Consider the following 26,630-nt stretch of genomic DNA (forward strand, 5'->3'; position numbering starts at 1 on the left):
AATCCCATTCGCTTTGGCTCGACGACGACTTTAGAGCCACACACAGAACAAATGCCGACATAGAAATTCACAGCACTCTCCACAGATGTCTACATTCAAATTACATGCTGTCTTATTACCCTGAATCTCGACGGGGCCCTGAGAATAACAACAGTGTGGTATCCTTATCAAATATGATTTATTGGCACGATTATTGCCCCCACCGTTTGTGTTGGCTACGTGTTAAAATAATATGCATTGCACACTTGATTTATTAAATGTCTGATAGTGGAGTTTGCGGGTAATTCATCACACTCAATCTCCAAAGACGTGCTGACACGTTTATACCTAAATATCAGGGTCATAGCTGCGGACCTGAAATGGTTAGAGAGGATTTACAAATGCATTCGGCCCTGGAGGAGCACGTACTGAAAATCTGCCTGCCTGCTGCCTGCCCCTACAGAGGGAAGGAGATGGAGACAGACGGGGGAGGGAAACAGAGACAAGGAGGGTGAAGCTGGGTAACACACCGCTGCACAGCGCTGAGGATTCTCCCGGTGAAGTGAATTTTAATTTGGCAGCTGTGGCCACTAATAAGAATCTTATAAATAGAGACGCGCGTTTGAGATAAGAGCGCAACAGTGAGCGAGCGTGAGTGCTTCTCCCACGCCCTTACCTTTGGACTGAATGCTGTCGGTTGGAATTGAATCAGGTTCTTCTGAGCCCTCGACGAGATCTTTCATCTCTTCTACACAAGAGCAGGGGAGGGAAATGAAAAGAATAGAGAGGGGGGAAAGAGTGGAAAATTTGAGGAGATGCTGCGATAACCAAGCAATCTGCTGCCCCTCATCCCGTGCAGAAAAGCATCCATTTACCCATAACAATCTCTGTGCTCTGCCAAGCCTGCGGATCAAGCCGAGTGGGTTTAGAGTTTCAGTGTAGCGGACAATAACTTTTTCTGACATCGGGATTGAATTGGCTGTGTGCAGAAGTTTAGTGTGTCCAACACATAATACTATATGTACTGTGACAGTTGATATGAATCCAGGCAGGTGTGTTGACAGATATAACCAAGTGCGAGTAGCTGAAAGCAGGAAGGCAGTGGGCAGTAGAGCTACAACGATTAATTTATTAATGAAATGTTCAGTGATTATTGATGATCATTTTCTCGATTTCGCAATTACTTGTGTTGTCTATTAAATGTGGGATGATGGCCAAGAAAGTGCCCATGTCCTCAAATGTCTTTATTCTGTTCACAACCCAAATATATTCAGTTTACTGTCAGAAAGGAGTAAAGAACTCAGAAAATATTCCCATTTATGAAGCTGGTATCAGAACGTTGTCGCACATTTTGTTGATTAATTTAACTTGCTGGACCACTTAGGCGCCTCCTGGTGGAGAGACTGGACAGCTGCCAGAATGTGTTGATCGACATTTGCCATTTGCTATTCAGCACTGCAGCTCTAAATTGATTAGTTAGCAACTATTAAATTATTTGCCAACTATTTAAATAATAGATTCATCGGTTTGAATAATTCATAAGAAAAAGAAAAGAAAATCTAAATTCTCTCATTCCAACTCCTCAAATATGGATATGTTCTGGTTTCTTTGCTCCTCTATGACAGATGATTGAATATCTTTGGGTCACTGAAAAATCAAGTTAGTTGAGGACATCAGCTTTGGCTTTTGGAAAACACTCATTGAGATTTTCATCATTTTATAACATTTTACAGACCAAATATCTCATCAATTAATCAACAATGAAAACTATCATTAGTTGCAGGTGCACTTGTCGGTTCAAGTGCGTAGGAAAAAAAAATACATGATGTCTATTCACCTCCATTGCTGGTGCCAGTGTTGTTGACCTCAGGGTCACCTGTAATGTAAGGCACATATAGATGTAAACATGTTAAATCAAATTTAATCTCGATTCATGCATTCAGATTCAGTTAATAAAAGGCTTAGGTATGAACATAAGTCATTATTTGTGCCACATTATTTAGTTTTTTTGTTTTGTTTTGTCAAATACTTTCAGCTCACAAAAACAGATCATCCACAAACCAGTCAAGGAAGCGCGACTTCGTACTCTCACATTTACATTCTCTCCTGATTGACTTTAACAGTCTCACATGCCGGGAAATTTGGGGCCTTCCTGAGGAGCTACACTTCAAAAAATAACAAAACAAACGTGAGAAAAGAAAGAGACGCATGCAAAATTAATTACAGCCTGCCATCCCTGGAGGGCAGCCCGAGACCCCCTCTGCCCCCCCCAAACCCTCTCCCACACACATCCTTCTCCCCCTCTATCCTTCCTGTAACATCTGTACTCACACAACTCCGTCTCTGCCACTCCCTGAGCAAATCTCGCCGCTTCCCCCTTTGCAACAACAATCATCCAAACAAAGAACGCCATAAAAATAACCGCTCTCCCCAGGCGGTCCGCCGATGATGTAAACAAATACAACTGCTTAGACGCGATAGAAGAACCCGTCGGATCCAAAGTGGTTTCATTGCTCTGTATGTTTTACGGTAACAAGTCTGCCGTCAAGGTCGTTTAATCCCTCGCTTGTAATTGCAGGTTTGGATACACGTGCCAGGTTGCAGCATGTTGACAGCCTGGGCATTACATACTACCTCTGCTTCACCGGCACCTTGGACCTGTAGGCTGCCAGCTATCAAGAACGTGAATTACACCGCTTTTTCAACATGAAGTCGAACTGATTAAATCTGTTGCAACATTTTGGAATGAAATTTCTCCTCCCCGAGACACCAGCGGGACTCAAGGACTGTCGAAAAAGCAGGAAGGATGAAGCAACAATCTCACCCTCATTTTCTTTTTTCTTTTTTTTTTTTCCACTTTTTGATCTGAGGCTCGGATCTGTCCAGAGGGATGAAATCACATTATTTTCTTTTACACAAAACACTTTAAAGGGGAATTCTGGTTATATACAATTTGGATCTTATATTTGTGGTTTTGGTTCTATGAGTAACGGGAATGCAACATGATTCCAATGAGACTGGAAATAAAAACAGGATTATATGATTTTCAAATACTCTTTAAAATCTGTGTTCAACTGAATGCAGAAGACATCTCATGACTGATAAACTTTCTTTGTTTGTTTTTTGTGAATATGTCCTGCAACATGCCATGTAAGAATAACCACAGCATCCCAACCTTTTTGGAATCAGGTTGTATTATCAGTGCAAAATGTAAGAATTGGTCATCTGTTGAATTCGGACCATCCTTTTTTATTATGCCACTGCCAGCTCCCGGTCTGTAGCACTAACTGTACGGCTAACTGAGCTTACTAGCTAATGGCAGCCACACTAGGCTGCAGTTAACACTCTGGTTATATGAATTCTTTCATGTTGTACTTTTAATAAGCCAACTGCTATGATACACAAAACACAGTAAGATTGCTGAATTGACATCAGATGGGACGAATGCTGACATTCTGTGTCAACATCGGCTTAGAGACCCGCCTTAACTTTCGATTTAAACCCCAATTAATACTTAATCGTACTCGTGTTTCTTGTGATGATGTCATTGTGTTCCAATATCTCAACAGTTACTTGGATTATATTGTTATAATAGCCTAACCCTAACCCCAACACAAATGGCCAAACGCGCAGGAATACGAACCAGGTTGGAATTCATTTCTCTGTCTTATTATAAATAAATCAAAGAAGCAGATTTGCCACCAGATTCAGATCTTCTCTGTAATGGAATAAATTAACGGGAAACTTGTACACACACATTGTAGCGCATGTGTTCGGGAGCTTGGTGTATGGCATCAGCGGTGATGGAATAAATTATGCATACACATGAAATGTGTGATCACTTTACGGATATTAAAGCTGATGGCGGGACATGTGGAGTGTGCTTGATGTTGTGGCTCATGTTGGAGCTGAGCCTCCATCATGTCCGCCTGTGTATACGAGCGAGCGTAGCATGCCGGTGTGCAGCAGCAGCAGCAGCAGCAGCAGCAGGAGCTCACTGAAGCCCCGGCCTCATTCCTGATTCTTCCTTCTTCCTCTCTCTCAGGTAATAACAACAGAGACTGGGTGCTAGAGTGGCATCATCTTCCTCTAACACACAGCGCTGATCAAGGAGAAGCAAAGAGCTCAGAATTTCGACTTATTGCGGCCACAGCCTCCCCTCCCTGCCTGAAGCATGGAGGAAGCAGCAACGCCAGTCTGCCTCGCTCTCTAATTTGACTCCTGTGTGCTGACAGTAAAGGGGCTATCATTTAGGGGGGGGTGGGGGGAAAGTCAGTGTGCTGTGGTAAACACATAAACAAGATGGGGGGAGAGAGAAAAACGGGCCTCTGTCAAGGTTCTGGTGAAGGAGAGGCACAGTCCACAGAGGGCTGATAACGGAAAGAGAAAAACAGTAGACCGAATTGACTCCCTCAGCAGGAAACTAGACAGCTTACACCAGTGGTTCTTTAAGCTGGGACTGAGGACCCTGAGGGTCCTTGACAGTGTTTCCCATCCTCCATTTATGTATGTTCATTATGCATACATTATTCATATACTATAAAGGTAAGGGCACAAATACTTTGAGGATCTAAAACACAACTGTTTCCATTTCTCTATAAATATATGTAACCTCTGCAAGGTTGACTGTTAATAAGGAATTAGAAGAGTATCTGATCTGCATTTTTCAAACACATTAGAGCATTTATCTGTTAATCTTTTTGTTATCATGATGTTTCAGTGAATGATTAAAGACCAATTAATTAACAAGCGAACACAGGTCACGCAGGAGATCTAAAACATTTAAAACGTTCGCCAAACTACTCTCAACTTTTCTCATCACTTCAGCCTTTCAGAAGTTCAGAGAAAAAGCTCCCAGTAGCTCGAGAGGGAGGGTGACAATACGTCTGTGTGCGTGTGTGTGTGTGCCCACATCTGCAGAGAGGAAGGAGAGGAAGGAAGAGAGTTGGGCATAAGTCAACCTCGTATGCAGACAAGCAGAAAATTACATCCCCCCACCTTGCATTCATTTATTAGACAAGAGGTAGTTAGCGTTCTGTTGGTCAGCATTAGTGCGCCGCACCGCAATATTCAACCATTATAGAAAATGTGTTTGAACGCGACAGCAAATTAATATTTTAAAAGAATCTTATCAATAAGTGAAAAGATTTCCGATTAGCTTGAGCTTTCTGTGCAATGTGTTTTCACATTATTTTGCATCATCCTCAACAAGCATGTGTCACGATCAGCGGCAGCTCTGCCTCCGCACCACTTTTAATGTTCTTGTCATTCCATCTCAGCCAGCCCACAGGGGCGGCGGTCCCTGCGGGTCACCCGCACGGCAGCATGGGAACCGTCTCTGCTTAATGTTCCAGACAGGAGCCTTGGGCAGAACAGGGGGTTCCGCTCGTCCCTCAGCCACAGGACATCTCACTGTCTTTTATTCAACTCGTCTTTTCTTGAGTAGAGGAAGAATAAAAAAAATCAATGGAGGTGTGGAGGTGTGGAAGTGTCTGTGCCCTACAGTGTCGGTACCCCCAGGAGAATTTCCTCTGCTCATTTTGATCCCCAGACCGTGGCGTGGCGGGGCTGCTCTGCTGTGTCTGAACAGCTCCTGGAGCTTTGATCTCAGCCGGCTCACACAGGTGTCCAGCTGCTTTCCACTGGCACAATGGACACCACCCATCGCAGTCTCAGTCTGGTAGCTACTGAAAAGCCATTAAAACACGTGCTCAGTGTTCACTCCATACTAAAGTATGGCCACAATTGGAAAAACCTTTATGTACTGAATCGCTATCACTTATTTTATTAAGTATTTCCATTATGCTTCAGTCGATCTCGCAGAGGTTTGTGTGACTTTCATGAGGCAGGCCTGCTCAATGGCATTTCATCTTGAGCGGATAAGATAGGAAAATGTCAAGGTCAATACTAGTATCTATTGAGAGGCTCCTTTCCTTCCAGGAGATGAGAGCAGAATTAATTTGAGCATGTAAACTGGGTGGTCTATGGGGGACTTGGGCCCGGTCTGCAGTGGGCCGTGTATATTAAACAAGTATCAAAGAGCCCCTCATTGAACTTTGCATGGACTAATAGCTTCGGGCCTGAAATGTCTACTACAAAGATAATTAAAGACATCTCCCTGCTCGAGCAAAACAAGAGTGGGTGGACCTCAGCAAGTACCAAACCAAAAGAACTAATGAGCTGGCAAATGTGGAAAGCAGCCCATTTTCTTATGTTAATGTTAAGTTTGTAGTGCAGGCTTGTGGAAATGCCTTAGTTGCACGACCTGCCATTCTCAAAAACAGGAAAAAAGGTTTTGTTCAGAAGAGAGGGTGGGCTGGGGGGCTGGGGGGGGTCAGCATTTGATAGCCAGAGTTTTCTTTGCTATGAGATGGAACACTGTCTGACAATCTGAGCCAATTAAAGAGCACTGAGCTGTGACCTGCAGGCTAGGGAGACGAAAACAAGCCTGCTCAATAAACACTGTGACCGCCCCTCTCTACTGCCATCCTCCCGAAAAAGCCAAGGGTCTTCATTAATATTCCGCCTTTATTCTCCCTAAGAAAAGGCTGCAGGGTTGTGGACACTAAGTAGCATTGTGCTCCCCTGCGGGTTCGGGATAACCTCGCGGTGGTGGCTGCGGCGGGGCGGCTTCGAGACGGGTCAGGGTTCTCTAAACAGACTAAAAAAGGCCTGAGCTCATTACACGGGCCCGGACCATGCTTGACAAGACGAGAAAACACGGAGTGCTCTGAATGACTGAGAAACAGAACAGATCGCCATCTGCTTTGGGGTTAAGCTACGACTCAGAGATGTGAAGATGATTAGAAGGCAGCGAGAGATGGCAGGAAAAAAGAGGAGGCACGGTTGACAACATATGTTGCAAAAACTGAAGGCAGAATGACCACTGGCAAACCTTTGATAGGACTCAGCAAGGGCTGAAAGAAACAGGAAAGCCAGTAAAAAAATGTTGTCTCCACTGGCAGCTTCTTTCACTCTTGATCTCTCTTTCTACTCTTTTTTCCTGTTCCCCACTTCGTCCACGGCTGTGTGTCACAGTCACACTGGTCTGTCAGAAGACAAAAAAGGAGGTAAAAGAAGAAACGCTGAGATATCCTGAGATGAAAGGCGTAAGTGAATAACTGATTAAGTGAAGACGTGAGCGAGGGAGACAACACAAAAATAGACACGGAAGGGGAGAAATGCAAAAGAGGCCTCCCCCTGTGTGACCTACATACCTGCTAAACCTGCTGTCAGCGCTGGCCTGCTCCTCTCTCATCACTCGCTGAATTACTTTACATAATCTTTAGACTCTCCCTGCGCTGCTAGCAGGCCTGCTGCAGGAAGCTGCTCACCTCTGTCTTCAATACCTATTGTGGTTTACTATATCAAGGCACAGGCAGGGTGTCTTGCAGGGGGGCTGGTAAATCTGACACGAGGTGATGTGGCTACATTAAAATGGGACACGCAGCAGCCGAGGGAGGTGTAGAAGCAGCGTGTTTATAGGGAGAGGCCTGGGTGTTTGTGCAGCTCAGGCCAGCTGACTGATTTGCAGTTATGAAGTGATGCCTCTTCTGGGCAGCTCAAGGTCTTCCGCAGGAGATCATGGATTTGGACTGGTCAATATAATCAAAGTGCTCGTCTAGACGGCAGTGAAAACCAGGAGCCCTTGCAGAGCAGCTGTCGATCACTGAAAGGTCAGCAAGAGAGCAGCTTGATTGGTATACCTCAGTGGAGGCACTGAGCATGTGGCAGCGGCGTAATGAGCGACTGATAGAGATATATTCAAAGCAAATGAAGATGTTGCAGCAAATATAGCAACATGTTCTCGCACGTAACATGCTCAATCGTATCGTATCATTAGGGCTGAAAATAACTTGTTTCGGGGGGATGATTCATTTTCCCATTATATTTCAGATTAACCACTTGCTCTGTGTCATGTCGGAGAATAGAATGCAAATTCAAAAACTGCATTTCACAGTTTTCCAAAGCTCAAAGTATTCTGTGGGCAAAGGCAGCAAATTCTTGAATTTAACGAGGTGGAACCATCCAACATTAGGCCAATTTTGCTCGAATTGATAATCATAATTGCCAAATATTTTGTTTGTCTGAACCACTGATTGTATTGGATCTCAGAGCATCATACCCTGTTTGCACTCTGAGTGAACTTGGAGAGAAAGAGCTCAATATCTGAAAAATTCTTGCTGGTTAAATGTGCATCTACAATCCCAAGAGTTAAAGATTTTATATCCCAACTGTCACGTTTGCGTCTCAAAGACCACCATTTTCAGTACCTCTGCTTGGGTTTTCTTGTGTTTCGAACTAAAGTAACTCTACCATCAAATCTTCCTAACCGCCTCTAGGAGACAGGCAACCCATACAGAGATCACTCATCGCTCAAACAATGTCTCTGTGTGTGTTTTAAAGGATGTGCACGTGTGTGACGGAGACTAAAATATGTTCCAGACTTTTCAAACACAGATTTGTTGCACCTCTGCTGGCTGACAAATTTCCACTGTGCTTGATTCATTTGCCATTTTTGTGAAGCAAACAGAGAGGTGGAGACGGGATCAGAGAGCTGATCAAAAGAGGAGCTTCAAAGGAGGACAGAAAAAGTGTGTCCCTCGCAGCCTGTTAGATGAGGGCCCCTCTCTTTGAAGCTGGCTTCTGGGCCAGAGGTGACCAACATAATGGACATTGTGCACATTGTTGGTCCGTGCTCCGTCTCCAGCTAAATAATCACACGGTGTGCTTCTCATCGATAAGAAGGTACCACAAAATGATGGAGGATGCTGCTGTGCTGAGGAATGATGACAGAACCGGCTCTACTCCAACTGATCACCAGGCTCTGAAACAATGTCATTATTTTGAAAAGCAAAACTTTTTCATATTGAAAACAGAAGGAAAACTGGCTTGTGACCTAAAATTAACAAAGCAAGTCAAAACAAGCCATCATGTGGAGCTTAAGAATGAGAAGCAAAGCCCTGTGGAATCCAACGATAAAAGCTGCGTTAATACGGATAAAGAGAAGATGGTGGGTAGCTGCCTCACGGCGCTCGCACACAATGCCTCAGCAGGGCTGTGATTGGTGTAGCTGCTGTTCCTGGACGTTTGCAGTCAGTGTGAAAAGCTATAAAACACAAGCATAGCCTAATGTCTTCAGCCTGTGGCAGCTTGCTCCCTGAGGAGCCACTCAGTGTTGCAGTATACAATGTTATGCCAAAAGTTAATTGTGTGCTGACAACTCTTAGCCACAGGAAAGGCCGCATTGCTCTCCAGAATTAGATTTACACCACCATTGTTCACAAAAGACCAAGAGAAAAGGGCACAAAACAACCAATTAAGCAAAGCTTTCCAATCCTTTTTTGCAGTTGTAAGACAAAGGAACATAAATGCAAAGCGCACTTCGGCAACAACAAATTCTGAGAGGAATATACCAATGAATTCAGCGATAAATTATTCAAGCTGTTAAAAAGGGGAAGGAAAAAAAGTCTCTCTTGATTTGCAATGGATTACTCAGAAATTCCACTCTTTGTACACTTTGTACTTGACGCATTAAAATAAAAAAAAGCAACCACACAGGGTCACTGCAGTTCGAATTCATTTTGTGTGTACCTATGTAACATCAATGGCAAGTCTGCAGGATTTCAGAGGAGCCATTTGTGTCGGTTTGTTGTTTTGTTACACTCAAGCCGTACCACTGGGGGAGTAAAATACATAGAAATCAATAACGTCCGCCAAATAACACTTGCAAACAAGAGAATAAAATCAATTCTCGTGACGGTTTTTGAGGGGGATTTGTTGTGCCTCCATTTTGATTTGTTTTTGTTATTGTTTGTGGGACTTACACAGAAGAGAGGTGGGTACATGACGTGCGTGTTTGTTTTGGGCACCATGCGGATACAGCTGGGCTTCCTGCTCAGAGACTCACCAACAGTGAGCAAAGTCACAGTGCTCAATCAAGCAGTCCTACCCATCTTAAAAAAAAAAAAACATTTGGAGGTACAACGTTGTGAAATTGAGACAATAAAGTAACCATAAACATTTGAAAAGTTGTAGCTAATGAGGTTGAGCTGGAGTTAACTGGAGTTCCTGTGATGTTTTTTTTAACAACACAACAGGTCTAAGGAGAGAAAACGCAACAAAGAAACAATCAAAAGCAAGATGAGCAGTGGGAATGTCAGCTCCAACAGCCTCTGGGCTGATGTAATGGTGCCTTGTCTCTCTGCTATGTTGAGACTGAGATTGTTGTGATGGCCCGCTGCGTCTGTCTGTCTCCCCATCCTTTTCCCCTCCATCTCCCCTGCAGGATCCCACCTGCCTGGCTTTCCTATGCCATTACAGCTCGTCCCAGACTCGCCCGCCTTGTCTGCACCCGGCCGCACTCAGGTGGAGCCCACCCCACTGAAGTATTCTGTGTGGCTATAGACATGGAGCTGCTTTCATCCCACAGACGGCCTCTAACAGGCGCCAACTTTATCAAAGGCGGGAAGAAAAAAGAACATTGATATATTGAAGACTCAGGTTCCTTCGATTGTGAGGCTGTGTGTGATTTACACTGAAGAGCAGAATAATAGGGAGAGTGTTCATTTAAAAGGTTGTCAATAATAGGCTCTTACTAAACTGGCTGGCAGTGTAATAGGAAATACTATCACAGAGCAGTCTTCCGCACAACAAACCTTCTCCAGGTTTGGCTTGCAAATGTTTTACGGGCGAAACTCACTCAAAGTTTGATTGGGAAGAAGGATGAGACGCTGTTTGCTCAGTGGCATTGAGTCGGTGCAGCCATTAAATCTAACCTTTGGAGCTAAGACAATAGCTATCGACTCCTGTAGGAGAATCACGCTGCATGAAGGAAAAACAATTTCTGCTCACAACTCAGAATTATTTATTCCTAGCTTTAGGCAAAGTGTAGTCTCGTTTTAATTCATGGGTGTTCCGTGAGCTTACTGAAGCGGGTGCCCACTCTCACAAGTCACAAGAACAAGGCTTACTGGATAGATATTTCAAACACAATAACAATACAGCCTCCATTTCCATTTTAATGTGTCTTATGAATATTCATAAATAAAGGACACTTGGATTCTGACTCAATTTGGGGGAGTGGGGGCCTTTTATAACATCCCAAATATCAGGCTGAGAATCTCATTGCCTGTGCAGGGAGATCTCTAATACACATGATTTATATAGTGGAGCGTGCAGCCTGATTTAAAATACAGAATCTCTCCTCTGCCTACCTCCTTACATATCTCTGCTCTGCAAAGATATTCTAGAGAGCTAAAGAAATCCACAGACTATCATATTTGTGATGTTGTTTGGATGTTATGGCTCTCGCTTGCTTAGAATATTGCATTAAACTGAAGTCATTTTGTAAAGCCAAGAAAAACAGGGCTAAACCCTTAACCATAACAGCATGTTTACATGAATAGCCCTGAAATGTAAACAACAGATGGCACAGTTTGGTGAACAGCTAAGACACCGGCAAATGACCTGTGCAGCATCCTACACCCTTGTCAAATATAACGGTATGTGCACAGACTGACTAAACTGTTACATTAACAAGTTACCGTGATGGCGAGAGTGAAAATGAATAAAACACATAGCTGTTTTCTTTAGCTTTGTATTATTTAGTGTGACTGTTGAGCTGGGACTGCGATGCTTAGCTGTGATACACACTTCTGTATGTGCAATATTGAGCTATGTGAGAACAGCAGGGTGTCAGCAGACCTTGCTGACAACTGGGAGCAAGTGGATAAAAATGTGCAGATGCGAAAGATTGGTGCTTGAGGACACTGTAGTGCAATGTGGGATCACTAACACCCCATTTACACCTGGTGTTAAAGCGGGATCTGCATCTAGTTATGTTATCCAGATGATAAATGGTCCTGTCTTTGTGTTTACATCTAGTATTTTCAATGCGTTATCCTCACTGAGATGAGATCTCATCCACCAGAGCAAAACATGGATTTAAGTAACTTCAGGTTGTGGAAAATCACAGCATTTTGTTGGTTGATATGTTAGGGGGAAACTGCATTAATTTGCATGAAACGCTGTCGACAATAAATCATTAATTAGGCGCCATCTTAAAGCCATGAGTAAACATTACTTCACCAGTAATATGAACACTCAGGCCTCATGCTTTTGTTTTGATCTAAGCTACAAACCTGTCAAATTTATTGACTGAATCATAACCAGGGGTGGACCAGGGGTGTAGAGTGTGAAGGTGCAACCAGCCTTATTTTGGCCCCCTTGCATGTACAACACCCATCAAAGTTGGCCTTCATTTCGATCTCAACTACACACCTGTGAAGTTTTGTGGCTGTATTTTACACTGTTGTGATGTTGAAAGCACCGTCAAAAATCTTGCCGAAAACAGACACATAATACATGAAATACTCAAAACACACACTCACAAACTGGACACATTACCAGCAGATGCTGTCACAGCCGCTAATTATGTTTCTCCTCTTGGGAAACTGGTAAATGCAATGTCATTTCTGCCCCTGCATAAAAGATATTGTGTCTGTTTGTCACTCTGTGTTGCTGTCCTGGCCTGTAGGCTACTCCGTGACTACAAAAATGATACGCCCTGTTAACAACAGATCAGCTGCGCACCGTCGCAAACACTCATTCTGTTTCCATGTTTCGCACATTTCTGTTTAATAGTGACTCTTCTGGCACTCATGGCACCGACTGGATGTAAAATCACTGATCAGATGCATCGTCTCTTTCAGCCTTTCAGTTGCTCTCACTCTAAATTTAAACTAGAACCTACACTTCATTTGAGCTAAAAACAAACATATGTATCATAGTTGTGGTCAGGTTGTGTCTGTGTGCTACCATGTTTACACCATTTACACGTTGTATTAACATGTGTTTTTCTTTATCCAGATAATGTCCAGGTATAAAAAAGGAGCTTCAGAGGATAATACCAGGTGCAAATTGGGCCTACATATTAAAACGCTGGTTATTATGAAATCAAATGCATCCAAAGCCACAGGTGCAGTATAGCTGGTTAGATGTCGGCTACAGTACTGTAGATGCTGCTCAGAGGGCATAAAAACGTACACAGCGGAGCAATTAACCTAACACCAAATTAAAAAGCACTACTCTAACGGCATTTACTGTAGGATCAAAGCAAGAAGACTGCAAGAGGCAGCACATTTCTTCTCTCTAAAGTGCTTTGCTTTGCTTTTGTGTTTGAGAGATATATCCTTTTGGGCAACTGCTCGCATATTGGCAATGATGGCTCAAATTCCAAAATGGTAATGTCTTGGGTTACTCTCACCTCCACACAGACGGGGAAAATGTTTCAGTGAAGTAGACAGGTGAATAAGACTGCGTCAATATTGGTACCTTTCAAGACTTTTCTCAAACATATTAATTTCTCTCAGAAAAGTACAGATTTTACTCCAAAGCTAAATAACTTTCTATCTTTCATATAATCAGAGATAGCTCTACTACGGTTTCTGTCCAAACATTAGACTGTGTGAGGAGAAAGAATACAACAGATAATATAGCACCACCTCTGAGGTGTCTGTGCCCTCAAAGTATTATTCGATTGTGAATATAAGACAGTGTCTAAAGCATTTAAAATACAGCTGGAGGTGAGAACAGCACAGACACACACACTGTGACTCATGAGTAGGTGTATGCATGCGTGTGTGTGGCTACCTCATATTCAGCTGTCTTTAAATTGTTTGATTCATTACTCATTCCTCGCATCATTATGAGCCATTTTATTACTCCTTTCAATGAGGCTGATTTAACCTCTATTGCCACGAGCAGGTAGCCTGATTACAGTTATTATTTTTAATAAAGGGTATTGGCTTGGGAATCGTTCAGTCTTGTCCTGTGAATAGCTGGTTACACATGGATAAGCCGGGGGGTTGTGTTGGCCTGCATGAGATTCAATATCCGAGACAGTTTCGGTCCGCGCTCCGTCCAAAGCCCCGCTTCTCTGTACAAAATGCAATCTGCCTGCAATCAGGAATGACACCACTGTTTACTGCTTGACGGTGCCACGGCACAGCACACAGCCCATGGTAACCCTAGACAGTGACAGACACTGGCGGGGCTCAGGCGAGACACAATCAACAGGCTGGAGTGAAGCTTTCCAGTGATGGAAAGCCTGCAGTGGAGAGGATGGAGGAGGCTATCTCAGATAGATCTATCTGGAATGTTCACTCTCACCCTAAATTAATTGAATGTCAGTCAAAGAGAAAGTGAAATGGAGGTGAGGGAGTGACTCAGACCTTTGTGTTAGTGCAGTGGTAGGAGAGGGACAGCTGGGGTTCACAAATCTATACCTCAGCTTCTCCAGAGAGTTCCCTTAATCAGTGACAATGTTATCCAGGGTTGGTTAGTCAGAGAATAATGGGGATAAAGAAAGACAGATTATCATGCGCAGTCAATGAAGAAACATAAATAAGGGACATGCAGAGAGAGTAGAGGTCTGATTGAAGCAAAATGGCCGGCCTCATCATGGAACGTACCGGATGGGCTGAACAAATGGCTAAAACTGACAGAGAGGAGGATAAAGGAAAGACCCATAAAGTCTAATCTAATGTCGATAACCTTAAAACATAGATTTATTTCCTGTAAATAATATCAACCCTTCTCTCAATACTTTCTGACTTCCCTACATTGTCTGTGGCACTGGGCTTAAAGCTTAAAGCCATTAGTTCCTATGGAAACAAAAACTTTTATAGTTATTTCCCAGAACAACTGGGCACTTAAGTGTTCAATAAACTTTACTCAAACAGGAGTAGAGATTGTATCTGTTGGGCAGAATTATTATCTTACATATTTCAAAGAACAATACCTATGCCATGCAGCTGTAATAGTCCATATTAATTTTTTGCATCTGCTGGCATTTGCTGTTTTCAGCTCCTCCATCGAGGTTTCCTGAGATGTGTTATGCCACGTGAGGTTCCCTGCAATGCCTAGTATTTCCTGTGCAAAGCGATGTTGCACTGGCGATACATTAGATTTTAGGCTGAGATTGATTCTGTAGGAAAACTGCTTTGACAAACAGCAGACAACAAAAACATCGCTGACCATACTAATTCAATACACAGCCATACAAATACACCAGACTGGCAAGAAAATCACATTGATTGAAAGTCAGTGAGTCACACTCTCAATCAGATCAGATCAAATCATATCAAATCCAAGCAAATCAGATCATACCCTCCATCTCCTCAGTGGACTTCGCCGTGTCGTTGTCGTCTTCTCTCTTCGGGGCAGCAGGCTGCTCTTCGTCTGCTGGAGAAAGAAGGCAAAGCTGTGATGTTTGTTACGCTACACATTCACAGGACGCCACTGTCTTGCAGACAGGTGATCACGCCAATGTGTCTGCTCTGCAGCTAGTGCTGTCATGTCTTCAATCAGATCAGCTTTATTAATGTGTGTATGTGTTTGACGGTGTCTCTCAGTGTGTGGACGCGCTGTGGCCTTCGATGGAATATTCTATGTCCAATCTGTAATACTGCAGACAAAGCGAGCCCTGATCCCTCCTCACTTGGTTCTGCTATTCTGTGCTGGGAGACATTTGCATAGACTCCAACACCAACAGGAAGAAGTGAGAAAAAAAAACAAACACTTGAGGGTGGAACAGCCTTATTGTGCATTTTTGGGGTTCCAATCTCCCAACCATGTAATTTCAGACTGCTGGTAAACCAAAAATGTAAACATCGATGTTTCCATTTTGCGATGCTGTCATCCATCTGGATTTCGTGCATTGAACCGACTTATTCATATCGTGCTGCTTCAGAGCCGTGTGGACATACTGCTGCCCACAATGACATAACAATCACTATCAGGAAATTGCAATCACCTCAACCTTTCATTCAAAATATCTGAGACTGACAACTCCTGCGCCTCAAAGTATTGGATGCAAAAGGATGTAAAACAACGTATATGCATTCTCATATACCTACCTTTGTCTTCCTCTTTATCCTTCTCCTTCTCTTTTTCTTTATCGTTGTCGACACCTTTGTCTTCCTTTTTGTCGCTGTCCTCGTCCACACACATCTCTTCATCCGCGTCCTGGTCTGCATTCTCTTCGTCATTGTTTTCTTCATTCGGCTCCTCGTTTCCTGCAATTTCTTCTGGACATTCTGAACATTAAAATATAAAAAGAAGGATTAATTCAGGCTCTAAGAGCAAAGCCTTCGCATTAAGTCCTATAACACATGGCAGAAAACCAGCCCCTGTGTCATTATTGCTGACAGAAATCTCTCCGAAACATTTTCACATCAACAGGTTTCCCTTCACCAGTCTGAAAGGCATGGAGGTTGACAGGAAGAGAGCAGTCTCAGAAACTAAAAAAAGCTGCTTACTTCAGGATGTATGAGCTAGTTTAAATTCTAAAATTCTAAAAAAGCTGATTTACAATATCTGTGTTTGAAGTAATTTAGGACATAAAGCTTGACGCTCATAGATTTCCAAAGTTGGCGAGGGGGAAGTTCCAAACATTCAGAGGGAAAGGAGCAGTCGTACTGCAAAAATATGTACAGTATCTGTGTGCAAAAGGACATACAGAAAGCAAAAAAAAAAGCAGAGTTTCTCACAGTAAATAAATGTACTAATAAAGGTCTGTGCACAAAGGTTATATCTCACAAAGTAACTAAGCCCACATAATTGAACAACATATTGATCTGTGGTCTCTGGTTTTCACCTGCAAAACACACAAACACACACATTTACAAGAATGATGCAAAAGCTGCATTTTTGGCTGAATTAGCCTGCAGGTGTTGTTTTAAACTGTATGGCGTTGCACCTCCCAGCTCCTACCTCTCTGTTTGTGTCTCATGAGAAAGTAATTACACATCTCAGGTCTTGGATAGCATCCCAGGGCTGAATTTGCTATAACTCTCTCAGAGAAATATCTACAAAATTCATGTTCAGAGAGGCTCTATCTGTCAAATCTTTGTCAATGGGCTGGGATTTGAATAAAACAAAAACAGAAGAGAGGCGAGGCGCTGCTCTCGCTGCCAGTATGCAAATGCAGAATCTTAATTATATACCAGCAGCACAGAGGATATTCGGAGAAAGAGAAATGGTTCTCGCTCAAAGTTAATGGTTGCCCCTTTGTAGCATGCGCGCGCACACACACACACACACACACACACACACACACACACACACACACACACACACACACAAACACACACTCAATTCAGTTAAGGCTCTCGCTGTCAGCAAGAAAAAAAAAAACAAAACAAAAAAAAACACATCAGACTCTAAGGGTCTCTTCATCCTTCCTGTACTGATGCATTTAGAGCTTTGTATACTTCTTATTCCTCCGCTGCTAACAAGACTGATCAGGTTAGATCTTTAATCAAACTGAGCTGAAGTGAAAACCAGAGCAATAAGCCGCCCGTCACTCAGCTAGTACAATTCCCATCTCTACCGGAGATAAGAGTCAGATCAATGTGCGCTCTTTCCTGCACACTGACAATAACACGAAATCACACCCGCCCCGTCCATTCCGGAGCCCTGACTCGTAACCGTACTGTACCTGGGTTTTGACTCGCCATCTCCACGTCTTCATTCTCCACAGCATCTGGAAACAGGGGAGCAATTCAAAAGAGTGGAAAAAACATTTGAGTTCAGTGCTAGAGCCTGGAGTTGAAATGACTTGGCTTTCGATATCACCTCAAAAAGCCTTTTCATTCCATCTCTTTGTGTAGCTTTGTCTTTGTACTGCAGTGTGAGAGCAATGGAACCACAAAGACATGCATAAATTAAGTGACAAAAAAGAAGAGAAAAAGAATGTCACTTCTAAAGCCATACATAATTGAGGGATTTCTTTGTTCGAAGCGTCTGTGATAAGAGAACTTTTTTTTTATTAGAGTGGTGGCACACAGGATGGAAAGACTGAAGTAGAGCGAATAGAAAATTCAATTTTTGATGACAAATGACATCAAGAAGCACCGGAAGAGCCGCGGGGCTCAGAACACGTGTTAATGGTCCGTAGAGCTACATTACCATTGTCACCCTCTTCTTCATCACCTGTTTCCTCTTTACCTGGAGAGAGAGGCAAAGGAATCATCAGCCAAATGCATGCATGAATGGGAATAATGTCAGCCGTTCATTTTGTAAAACAAAGCTACCAGTCACACTAATGATCACAAACTGTTCATCTTGAGGCAAAAGATTCATCATGTGAGAGCTGGCATCCCATTTTTAAACTTCCTATTACTCCTGTTCTTACATAAAGGCTTGATAAAGCGGTGTTCCGTCATGTGTTCTGGGCTATTGCTAATAACGTTTAAGCATCTGCATGTATTGCTTGAAATGTAAAAGTTCTCCTGACATAGCCTGCAGCCACGCTGATGTCTCTGTCAGGCTGTAATTTTGCACAGCGGGGCTTTGAGCTAAATGCTAACTATAGCATGGTATCATGCATTCAATGATGATGCTAATGTGCTGATGTCATTTAGGAACATTGCAACATTTACTATGTTAACCATCATAGTTAAGTGTGTTAGCATGCTATCATCAGCTCATTGATATTACTGCTTAGGTTGAAAGGAATTTCATCTGTTTTTAAGTCAAACTAAGTCATAAACTTTAAGTACTGACAACTTAAAATTGTAGCCAGCATTGATAATACATAGTGTGTGAAAGATGATACAAAAGAATATCAAGTTTCATCTTTTCACAAAGGTGAATTATTGGACACATTACTGGAGGGAGGCTTTGGCTTTATACAAATTATAAGAGAATGACACATCACATCATAGTGTATACAGACATTACTTCAACTTGGGATTTAGAGTCACGATAGCATCTGCCCAACTACAACCACCCAGCCACTCCATGACACCGTAGCCACATTTTCATAAGCACAAAAGATGGATTTTAGAAGTAACATAAAGCAACTTTAAGCCCTGCATCTTATCTGTCACCCCCACCCTCCTTACCCCTTTTCACACACACACACACACACACACACACACACACACACACACACACACACACACACACACACACACACACACACACACACACACACACACACACACAAACGAATGACATTTGGGACAAATTGAGTAAATGAAAGCCATGACACCAATAAGAGAACATGCTCTACAATAGCTATTGTGCAGCTTCTATAATTGCTTTTTTAACAAGCTGTAGAGAGAAACCATTTTTTCATATCTATGCAATTTTGCCCTGCACTCAGAACAATAAAAATGCCAGCCTCTATTAAATGGGGAAAAGGCCAGTTCTACCAATGCTGCATGTTTGTCTCGAGTGCCTCTGTCCATCACACAGAATGCTGGTGACACACAGTAGATGGCAATCCTTTCCATTAATCATGACTGGCATTTTGAGATGGAGCCACAGACAGGGGGCTGAAAAGAATACTTCATTGGAAGAAGCAGGTTAAGATGAATCCTTCACCGGCCGTGAGGTCATCCTCACGATTCTTCTGCGTTTAAAAATTATGCATGGCCGTTGTGTCTGTCTAAAGCGATCCCAAACAACAGTACATCAGATACGACAAAAGGCTGAATGTAATTTCCTCCCTGTTATTTGATCATTCGTATTCGGCTTATTGAATGGAACAGTATTCAATTTGTGATAAAGGATGCAAGGGGACAGTTTGTGGATAAACACACATACACACACACACAAACTAGACAACAAAAGATTCTATGTAGGGCAGATGTGATTTATAATGGCTCCAAGTGAAGTTCAATTAGAACAGTCCCTTCACAAAGTAGAAACCCAATCGAGCACCTTCAGCTCACTCATGTGCTCCAAACAGCAGGTGGCAGCATTGTCACAGCTTTCCTACCCGACGCTCACTGTGAATCAGGGTCTGACATACTTCACACAGAAGGGCTCCATCCACAGTCCACACCTCGAGACTTTTAGCGTCAATACTCTCATGGATCCAACTCTCGGATATAGAGTGACTAAAAGGCCATTTTAGGCACCCGTCTGCACTCGTGTTGAATGAGCAACAACACTATGGTGTTTTTTTTACTGAATAAGATGTTAGTCTCGCACATTTAAATGATTTATTTATGTCAACATCAGATGAACTATTACAATATCACAAGGACATAAACAATTCAGATGCTGATATGCAACCTTTGCTGTGTGTCCTACTTGCTCTTGAGATGTGAATAAGTTTACCTGCACACGCACTCACACATCCATGTCTGTTATTGCTTCCATTAAAGCCAACTGGAGCAAAGACAAAGATTTAAAAAAAAAAAAAAAGGGAGGAACATGAAGTATTCATGAGACATGTGTAAAAAAAGCTCCGAGATGACCAACAGCTATCAGTCAATGTCCTTTCTTTGTGTGAAATGTGTGCGGGCAAGCAAAGCCTGTTTGTGAGGGTACCACGGTGTCAAAGATGGCACCCCATGGGCAGGCTCGCTGTCTGTCGACACATCGTCTTATTAATCTGCATGTCTGTCCACGCTCTGTGCCATCTCTCACCGTCTCCCCCCATTCTTCCTCCGGTCTTTCCCAGAAAGCTCCAGCATGCCAGGCAAACAGACCCAGCCAGGCATTGATTTCTGGCTCAATGTTCACATTTTACTGTGCCCTGTGACATCCACTAATCTCACTAATACCGGCCTGATATCAAATAATAGACACTGTGGGGCAGCTTGCCAAGTCAGGTGTGCTCTAAAGAGGCTGCACTCCGCCCTGGACCTCAGTGCCAGCGATCGTCTCTGTGTGTCACCCACCCTCTCCCCCACTCCCCCATCTCTTTCTCTATAGCTCCCAGCATCTGCACGCTGTGCTCCTGTTTCATGTGGATTACATCACAACATAGCTCATCTCACACACGCACACACATATATACATACACACACAAAGTTAATCTGTGACCCTTTTTTTTTTTTTTTGCAAATACACTTCGGGGGTGATTTGTAGTCGAGGGAGGGATCGTGTGTTAGCTCCTTTTGAAGAGGAGTTGAAATACTGCTTATCAAATCTGAACAGCTCGCCTGCTGTGTTGATCCTCAAGTAAATAATTATAATTAGAACTTCATTTTTTATTATTTTTTATTTACACAGCACTTAAACAAGAAAAAAAATCAAAAACCGTCTGATTAAAGTAGGACATTTACTAGAAAACACAAGAAAACAAAGTGATAGAAGCAATAAATTAACATTTAAATGACAGAATAAAACGTAATAAATGCTAACATAAAACATAATGGGAGATGTGGTTTGTGGTTCTCTGATGTTCAGGAGAAGATGCGGAAGATGTGTGTACAGCCGGATGTTTGTATTCATTATCTGCTCTTTACTGTATTTTGCTTGTGCGGTGACAAAACAACTGTACGTGTAGCAGTTCAGTGTGAGACAGAGCAGCCCTATAATTACCTCCAGTCCACTAACCACTGTATTAATCATGGAAAAACAGTGTAGAAAGCCATAATGTTTTCTCTTCATCAGTGTTGTGGCTAAAAGCCCCTCATGCCTGACCCATGGACAGGGGAGGGTGAATCCCCCACAGCAGTGTAATGTGATGGATCACACTTGGGCATATTGACAGGCACACTCCAACAACTCTGCTGCAGAGTGTCATTTATTCTAAAAAGGGCTCCACATATTGACTATACCACATAGGTGACCTGCCTCGCTGGCTCTATAGACAAGGTGGTGAAATACAGCGCGTTTTTGTAGAATGAAGATCTTTCACAGCTGTACAGAGGTGTCGTGAGACTTCTAAGCATCTCATGATGTCTCACGTAGCTGACAGTCGCTTTTTCCAGCTCACATTTCCTCCTCTTTGTGCTTTTTTGACATCTGAGTGTTCCCTAAGATTAATTCTTCCTATGTGCTACGTCGAACCAGACCTAACCTTTGCAGTGCATGCCGTACAAAATCATTTCATTCCCTTCTTGTGAGCGAGGTTGTCTCAAGGACTGAGCGTTCCCATGCTAGAAAGCTGTGCCAAGGCCTTTTGTGAATGGATTAGTTACTATTAAGCTGCCGGGCCTGATAAATTAGGATTTATAAAGATTATTACAAAATACTTATGCCCTCCTAATGCTGGTGATTGAATTTGTGAATCATATTGAATTACTGCTGTGGATTACGGAAAGGTATGTTGAATAGGCGGAGAGAAATGACTCGCTGTGCTTTGTTTAACAACACAGAACGTATTGACGCCCTTGAAGTGTCTGCGCTATCTAGTCCAGCCTCACCCAGTCAGCGCGTGGAACCGTTTCCCAAAAGAAAACAACCATGTCTGCTATCTTCAAAAATTCCCTGCAACCTTAAGGCTTGAAGACAAATGGATGGTGTACGATTTTAATTGCCTACTAACACCCTCCAGTGTAAGAATCTAATTATCTTTGGTCCATCGTATCGGAGACGCCTATAACTGTTTCAATATTACACATCCAAAGGGGCTGAAACTGCAGAATAGCCAGATAATGGCTTCTTAAACAAGTTTGCCTCCAAGAAAACATTCTTTTAAAAAAGACCAAGCTTCATCTCGTATTCATTTCCCCAAAGAGGAACTTGGCACAAGAGAGCAAGCGATTACTGACCAAGAACACACTCCATTACTTCCTACACACACAAAACAAATGATTTTGGAAACGAATATCAATGCACACGTCTCCACGACCAGTACTCTTACTTGGAATGTCCAAAAACATACAGTCATCGTTAATAAAAGTTTGAATAACAAATAAACCAAATACATGCATGCAAACACACAGACACACACACACAGGTCTTTCTATAGGTGTGAGGACCCTCACCGACACACTAGATTACATGACAGACCCACCCTCACCTCACCCATCACAGCCAAAAGCTTAATCCTAACAATCCAATCCACAAAATCCACAAAACTGGGAAGCATCAAGATCCCAAATTGATTTGTAAAGAGGTAATTTACACCCCTTTTAAAGCCCAAATCTTTACTGTAGCTGCTAAGCTAAAACCAGCAACCCTCACCACAGCGTGTAAACAGCGTCTTTTCAAATCAATTTGGGATTTTGGGGCTTTGACAGACTTAAATTAGGCTGGATGAACTGTAAGGAGCCTTTTTTATCCTTTATGGGGGGTTATTTCTCAATGTTAAAACAAAGTTATTTAGGAGAATGCTTCGACACCTTTTAGCGGTGAAGCTTCAGAAAATGTTTCATGGACGACGAAATTTCACCCGATTTTCCACTGGCACGAGGCTGAGTAGAGTAAGATTGAAATTTCATTCTAGGTGATCCTATCCTTTGTCTTAAAACCTCATCTGAACCTTCAAACAGTCCTTTGAGGTTGTGAGGACCGGCAAAAATCATAAGGCAGGTTTGAAGCAAAAAAATTTGTCCCTACAAAGAAAGAAGAAAAAGCACACACATAGTAAGAAATGGCCATACCTCTGTTGCTCTCTTCACTTTCTTCCTTGGTTGTGGATTTCACAGACGGAGGTGTGTTATCTACAAACGAACAAAAATGAATGGTGATTTACAGACATCAGAGTGACACACATCGTTATCCCCCAACATCAACAGGATGCGAAGGGCGTGACATGCTGTCAATTTAAACTGTCGGATGAGAGATGGTGTGGGTGAGGATGGTTTCTGGCAAGCCCATCGCATCCTGACAGTGATTATTCTAACTTTCCATTCTGTCTGACTGGCTGACCACACTACAACAGCAGAACTCAATGGCTCTTACACTGTTCTGTTTTACACCTGCATGACAAAAAAAAGGACTCCTGTGGGAGAGCAGGGAAGAATGTGAGGCTTTGAGACCAACTCCAGAGCACAGGCTGGGACAAAAGCACCATTCCATGTGAGAATTGCAGTCATTCGAAGCTTTGAATAGGCTCCAGCCCGCACTGATTCAAACTCTGGCTGATGGAGCTGAATAAAAGGCCAGTCCTTGGCACCGTCGCAGAGACCCATCAAACAGGGCCAAACTGGACCGGGGCAGAGCTGGCATGATGATACAACAGAGCTATGAATTATCAGGGGTTATTTCAGTTGGCTTGATATGCTCTGCTGCTATGTTATTATACAGTATGCAGTGTAAAATAGCTGGTGAGGAACGTAACAGAAAAAACAACAGGCGCTAACAACAGGACGAACTCTAGAACGCAGCTCCTCTCGGCCAAGTCTTTATGATTCAGCCATTACGTGCACATTGTTTCACTCTGGAATATCACATTTTTACAGTGCACTTATAAAACCGCCCTTTTATGTTCGCCCAAAATGGAATCTCATTGAAAACACAGATGCGTGTAATTGGCAAATCATGGGGGTGACTTTGGGAGGAAAAACATTTTGATAGCACCCTGGGTTCTACATCTACGGTAATCTGAACACTTCCTTTGACAGACAGTAAAACCAACATTGTTCTCTGCTTAGTTGGTTACACGTGCACTATGACGTCTTCGAGGGACACCGCAGTTAGACCTGGCAAGCGGCTCACAGTCGTAAAGAGAACTTGCCATCATGTGCTTTCCAAGACCGACTGTTCCTTGGAGAAAACTGCTTGAGGCTGTACATTTCATCAAAGCTTTTTCATAAAAATTATATATATATTTTTTTTTTTTTTTTGTCTACCCAGGAGAAAAAAAAAGTAAGTGCTGCTAAACTATTGAATCTATTGTTCCTGCTATTCAAACAACATACACACTTCCATGAGACTCTCTGTTCATGCTATTGCTTATTCAGGACATCAGTGCACAGACAAATGTCAATAGTTTATCCTGATAAGCAGTATCTGGGAGTTTCAGGCCGCGTGCCAAGATGGTGCTGTGATAAAAGCATTATGTGCTGACAGTTGTGTTTGTGCTATCGCCTGGTGCACGTTTTGGAGGGATGTCGCTCTGCTCTTCCTTTGTCACTCGCTTTAGGTGGTCTGAAGGCATTGTGCCCGTAAGCCGGATGAAGAGAATGGAGTTGGGAATTAGCCGTGGATATAAGCTCTTGTAATGTAATGTACCTGACAAGAAGTATTTTTAACCGCGATGTGTCAGACCCGGGATTCAACTTGTCACCAAATGAATAAACATTCAATTTCATCTGCTGCATAAAACCTGGCGAATCACTGTCACGAGCTGCAGCTACGCCACTCACTCATCCTGTGTGTGCTTTAATGGAGGTGTTAAGGTGAAAAGGCAACCATGAAATATTCTGTCACTCACCTCCCTTCAGCTGCTCGTCTGTAACCTCCATGTCATTGTCTGGCAAAGGGGGGGAAAAGACAGCATGTCAAACCATGCTATTTCATAATGCACGATACACCGAGTCATCACAGCTCGTCTCCTTGATTGTAATGTTAGAGCACAGTATTTTGATACAGTGCTGCTGTGTGCTCCGTCAACGAAGGGAACTAGATGCTGCAGTGTTATTTCAGCATGTGCGTGAAATACCATATACGCACCTATCTCATTCATATACCCAAAAGCAGGCTGTTGAAACCTGCTCCTTCCAAACCAGCTGCCATGCTGCAATCCCACCAACAACCCCTTTACAGCCTCCCTCAATTCCCCCACCAGACGGCCTTGGATCTAGCGAGTTATTACACCAAATGACTGCGTTTGTGTGTTTGAGGAAGTGGGGGAGTCACATTCATGAGACATTCTTTTTCAATTAAATCTATAATGGTAGGCTCAGCGTAAATGACACAAAACCTCCCGTTTCCTCAAATTACAAGTACTGCAGGCTTGGCTGGACTACTGCACTTTAAAAAAACAACAAAAAAAACCAACTCTTTGATTTGATTTTTTTCCCTTTTCTCTCTCTTAACTTCTATTGTGTGAGACAGACAAAGTGAGCTGGGGTTGTTTCTGGGTGGATGAGTTGAGTTGCACGCTGGGAGATGAGAAGGAGGCGCTGGATGCTGCTTCAGGAGGAACTGTGGAGCGAGAGGAGCTGTGGATGTGTGCTCACAGCTCCCATCATACAAAACACACATACGCACTCAGCATGCCTCAAGTTTCTTTGAGTCTCTCTCTCTCTCTCTCTCTCTCTCGCTCTCTCGCTCTCTCTCTCTCTCTCTGTATGTATGTATGTGCTTGTGTTTCAGTGTGCACAGCCCATATGAATGGATTAAGCAGTACGTTTGAGGGCACATGTATGACTTTACAGATATGTGTGGGTTTGGCTGTGCATGAGTCTGAGCAATGATTGCGCTACAGTTAACAAGTGAAAGCAACCATTGGCTTTTGATGAAAGGCTGTTGTCATCTGTTCTGTAGAAGTGCAACCATCAGAGCTCCCTGTGGATCCAGCGACAGACTTTTCTTTTGTATAACACTGGATCTAAGGGTACAGTGCATTAATCTAACCCTGCTTGGGGAAACAAAGGAAGGCCCGCTGTTACAGTATAACAATAGTGCAAGAATGGAAACATGGCTCATCTCAGCTACTGCCACATGCCGTAGCATTTTTACCCCTGCTCAACACTGCTGTCAACACAGGAAATGTATGTGAACAGTAGTCTCTGTTAACAATACATGACACTTTTACTTCCTTCCAGGGGGACAAGGAAGCCAGTCGCACAGATGAGGGATTCTTACTAGATGGCTTGCTTTTTCTTTGGATGAACAAAACTGTTTTGATATGAAACTGACAAGAAAGTCCTCTGAAACATCAACTGTTTCATAGTTTGACATTTGGGGAAATACGCTCATTCGCTTTCTTTGGGTTAGATGAGAGGCTC

The 26,630-nt window shown here is 42.9% G+C and overlaps 2 protein-coding genes across 16 annotated transcripts in view; one reads left to right on the forward strand and one right to left on the reverse strand.

The window, feature by feature from the left end:
* kif16bb (kinesin family member 16Bb) overlaps positions 1-3,507 on the forward strand; it is a 58,000-nt gene extending 54,493 nt beyond the window's left edge. For 2 of the 3 annotated variants that reach the window (XR_005079187.1, XR_005079188.1), the window contains one exon: positions 2,558-2,693. Coding sequence is in view for 1 of the 3 variants with exons in the window: in XM_037122842.1 (XP_036978737.1) it covers positions 2,558-2,689 (132 nt within the window). In the remaining 2 variants the exon portion in view is untranslated. Of the gene's footprint in view, positions 1-2,557 lie in introns of all 3 variants that reach the window. The other variant, XM_037122842.1, reaches the window with a different exon arrangement.
* Positions 1-26,630, reverse strand: part of macrod2 (mono-ADP ribosylhydrolase 2) — a 421,900-nt gene that overhangs the window by 2,677 nt on the left and 392,593 nt on the right. The window contains exons 10-17 of one of the 13 annotated variants that reach the window (XM_037122858.1): positions 25,112-25,150; positions 23,337-23,396; positions 17,953-17,991; positions 17,483-17,527; positions 15,954-16,079; positions 15,151-15,225; positions 1,817-1,855; positions 656-724 (exon numbers count right to left, since the gene is read on the reverse strand). In XM_037122858.1, coding sequence (XP_036978753.1) covers positions 656-724; positions 1,817-1,855; positions 15,151-15,225; positions 15,954-16,079; positions 17,483-17,527; positions 17,953-17,991; positions 23,337-23,396; positions 25,112-25,150 — 492 coding nt within the window. Of the gene's footprint in view, positions 1-655; positions 728-1,816; positions 1,856-15,150; positions 15,226-15,899; positions 16,080-17,482; positions 17,528-17,952; positions 17,992-23,336; positions 23,397-25,111; positions 25,151-26,630 lie in introns of all 13 variants that reach the window. The other 12 variants (XM_037122857.1, XM_037122854.1, XM_037122852.1 and 9 more) reach the window with 12 other exon arrangements.

Source organism: Acanthopagrus latus, chromosome 15 (assembly GCF_904848185.1).
Source record: "Acanthopagrus latus isolate v.2019 chromosome 15, fAcaLat1.1, whole genome shotgun sequence".
NCBI lineage: Eukaryota > Metazoa > Chordata > Actinopteri > Spariformes > Sparidae > Acanthopagrus > Acanthopagrus latus.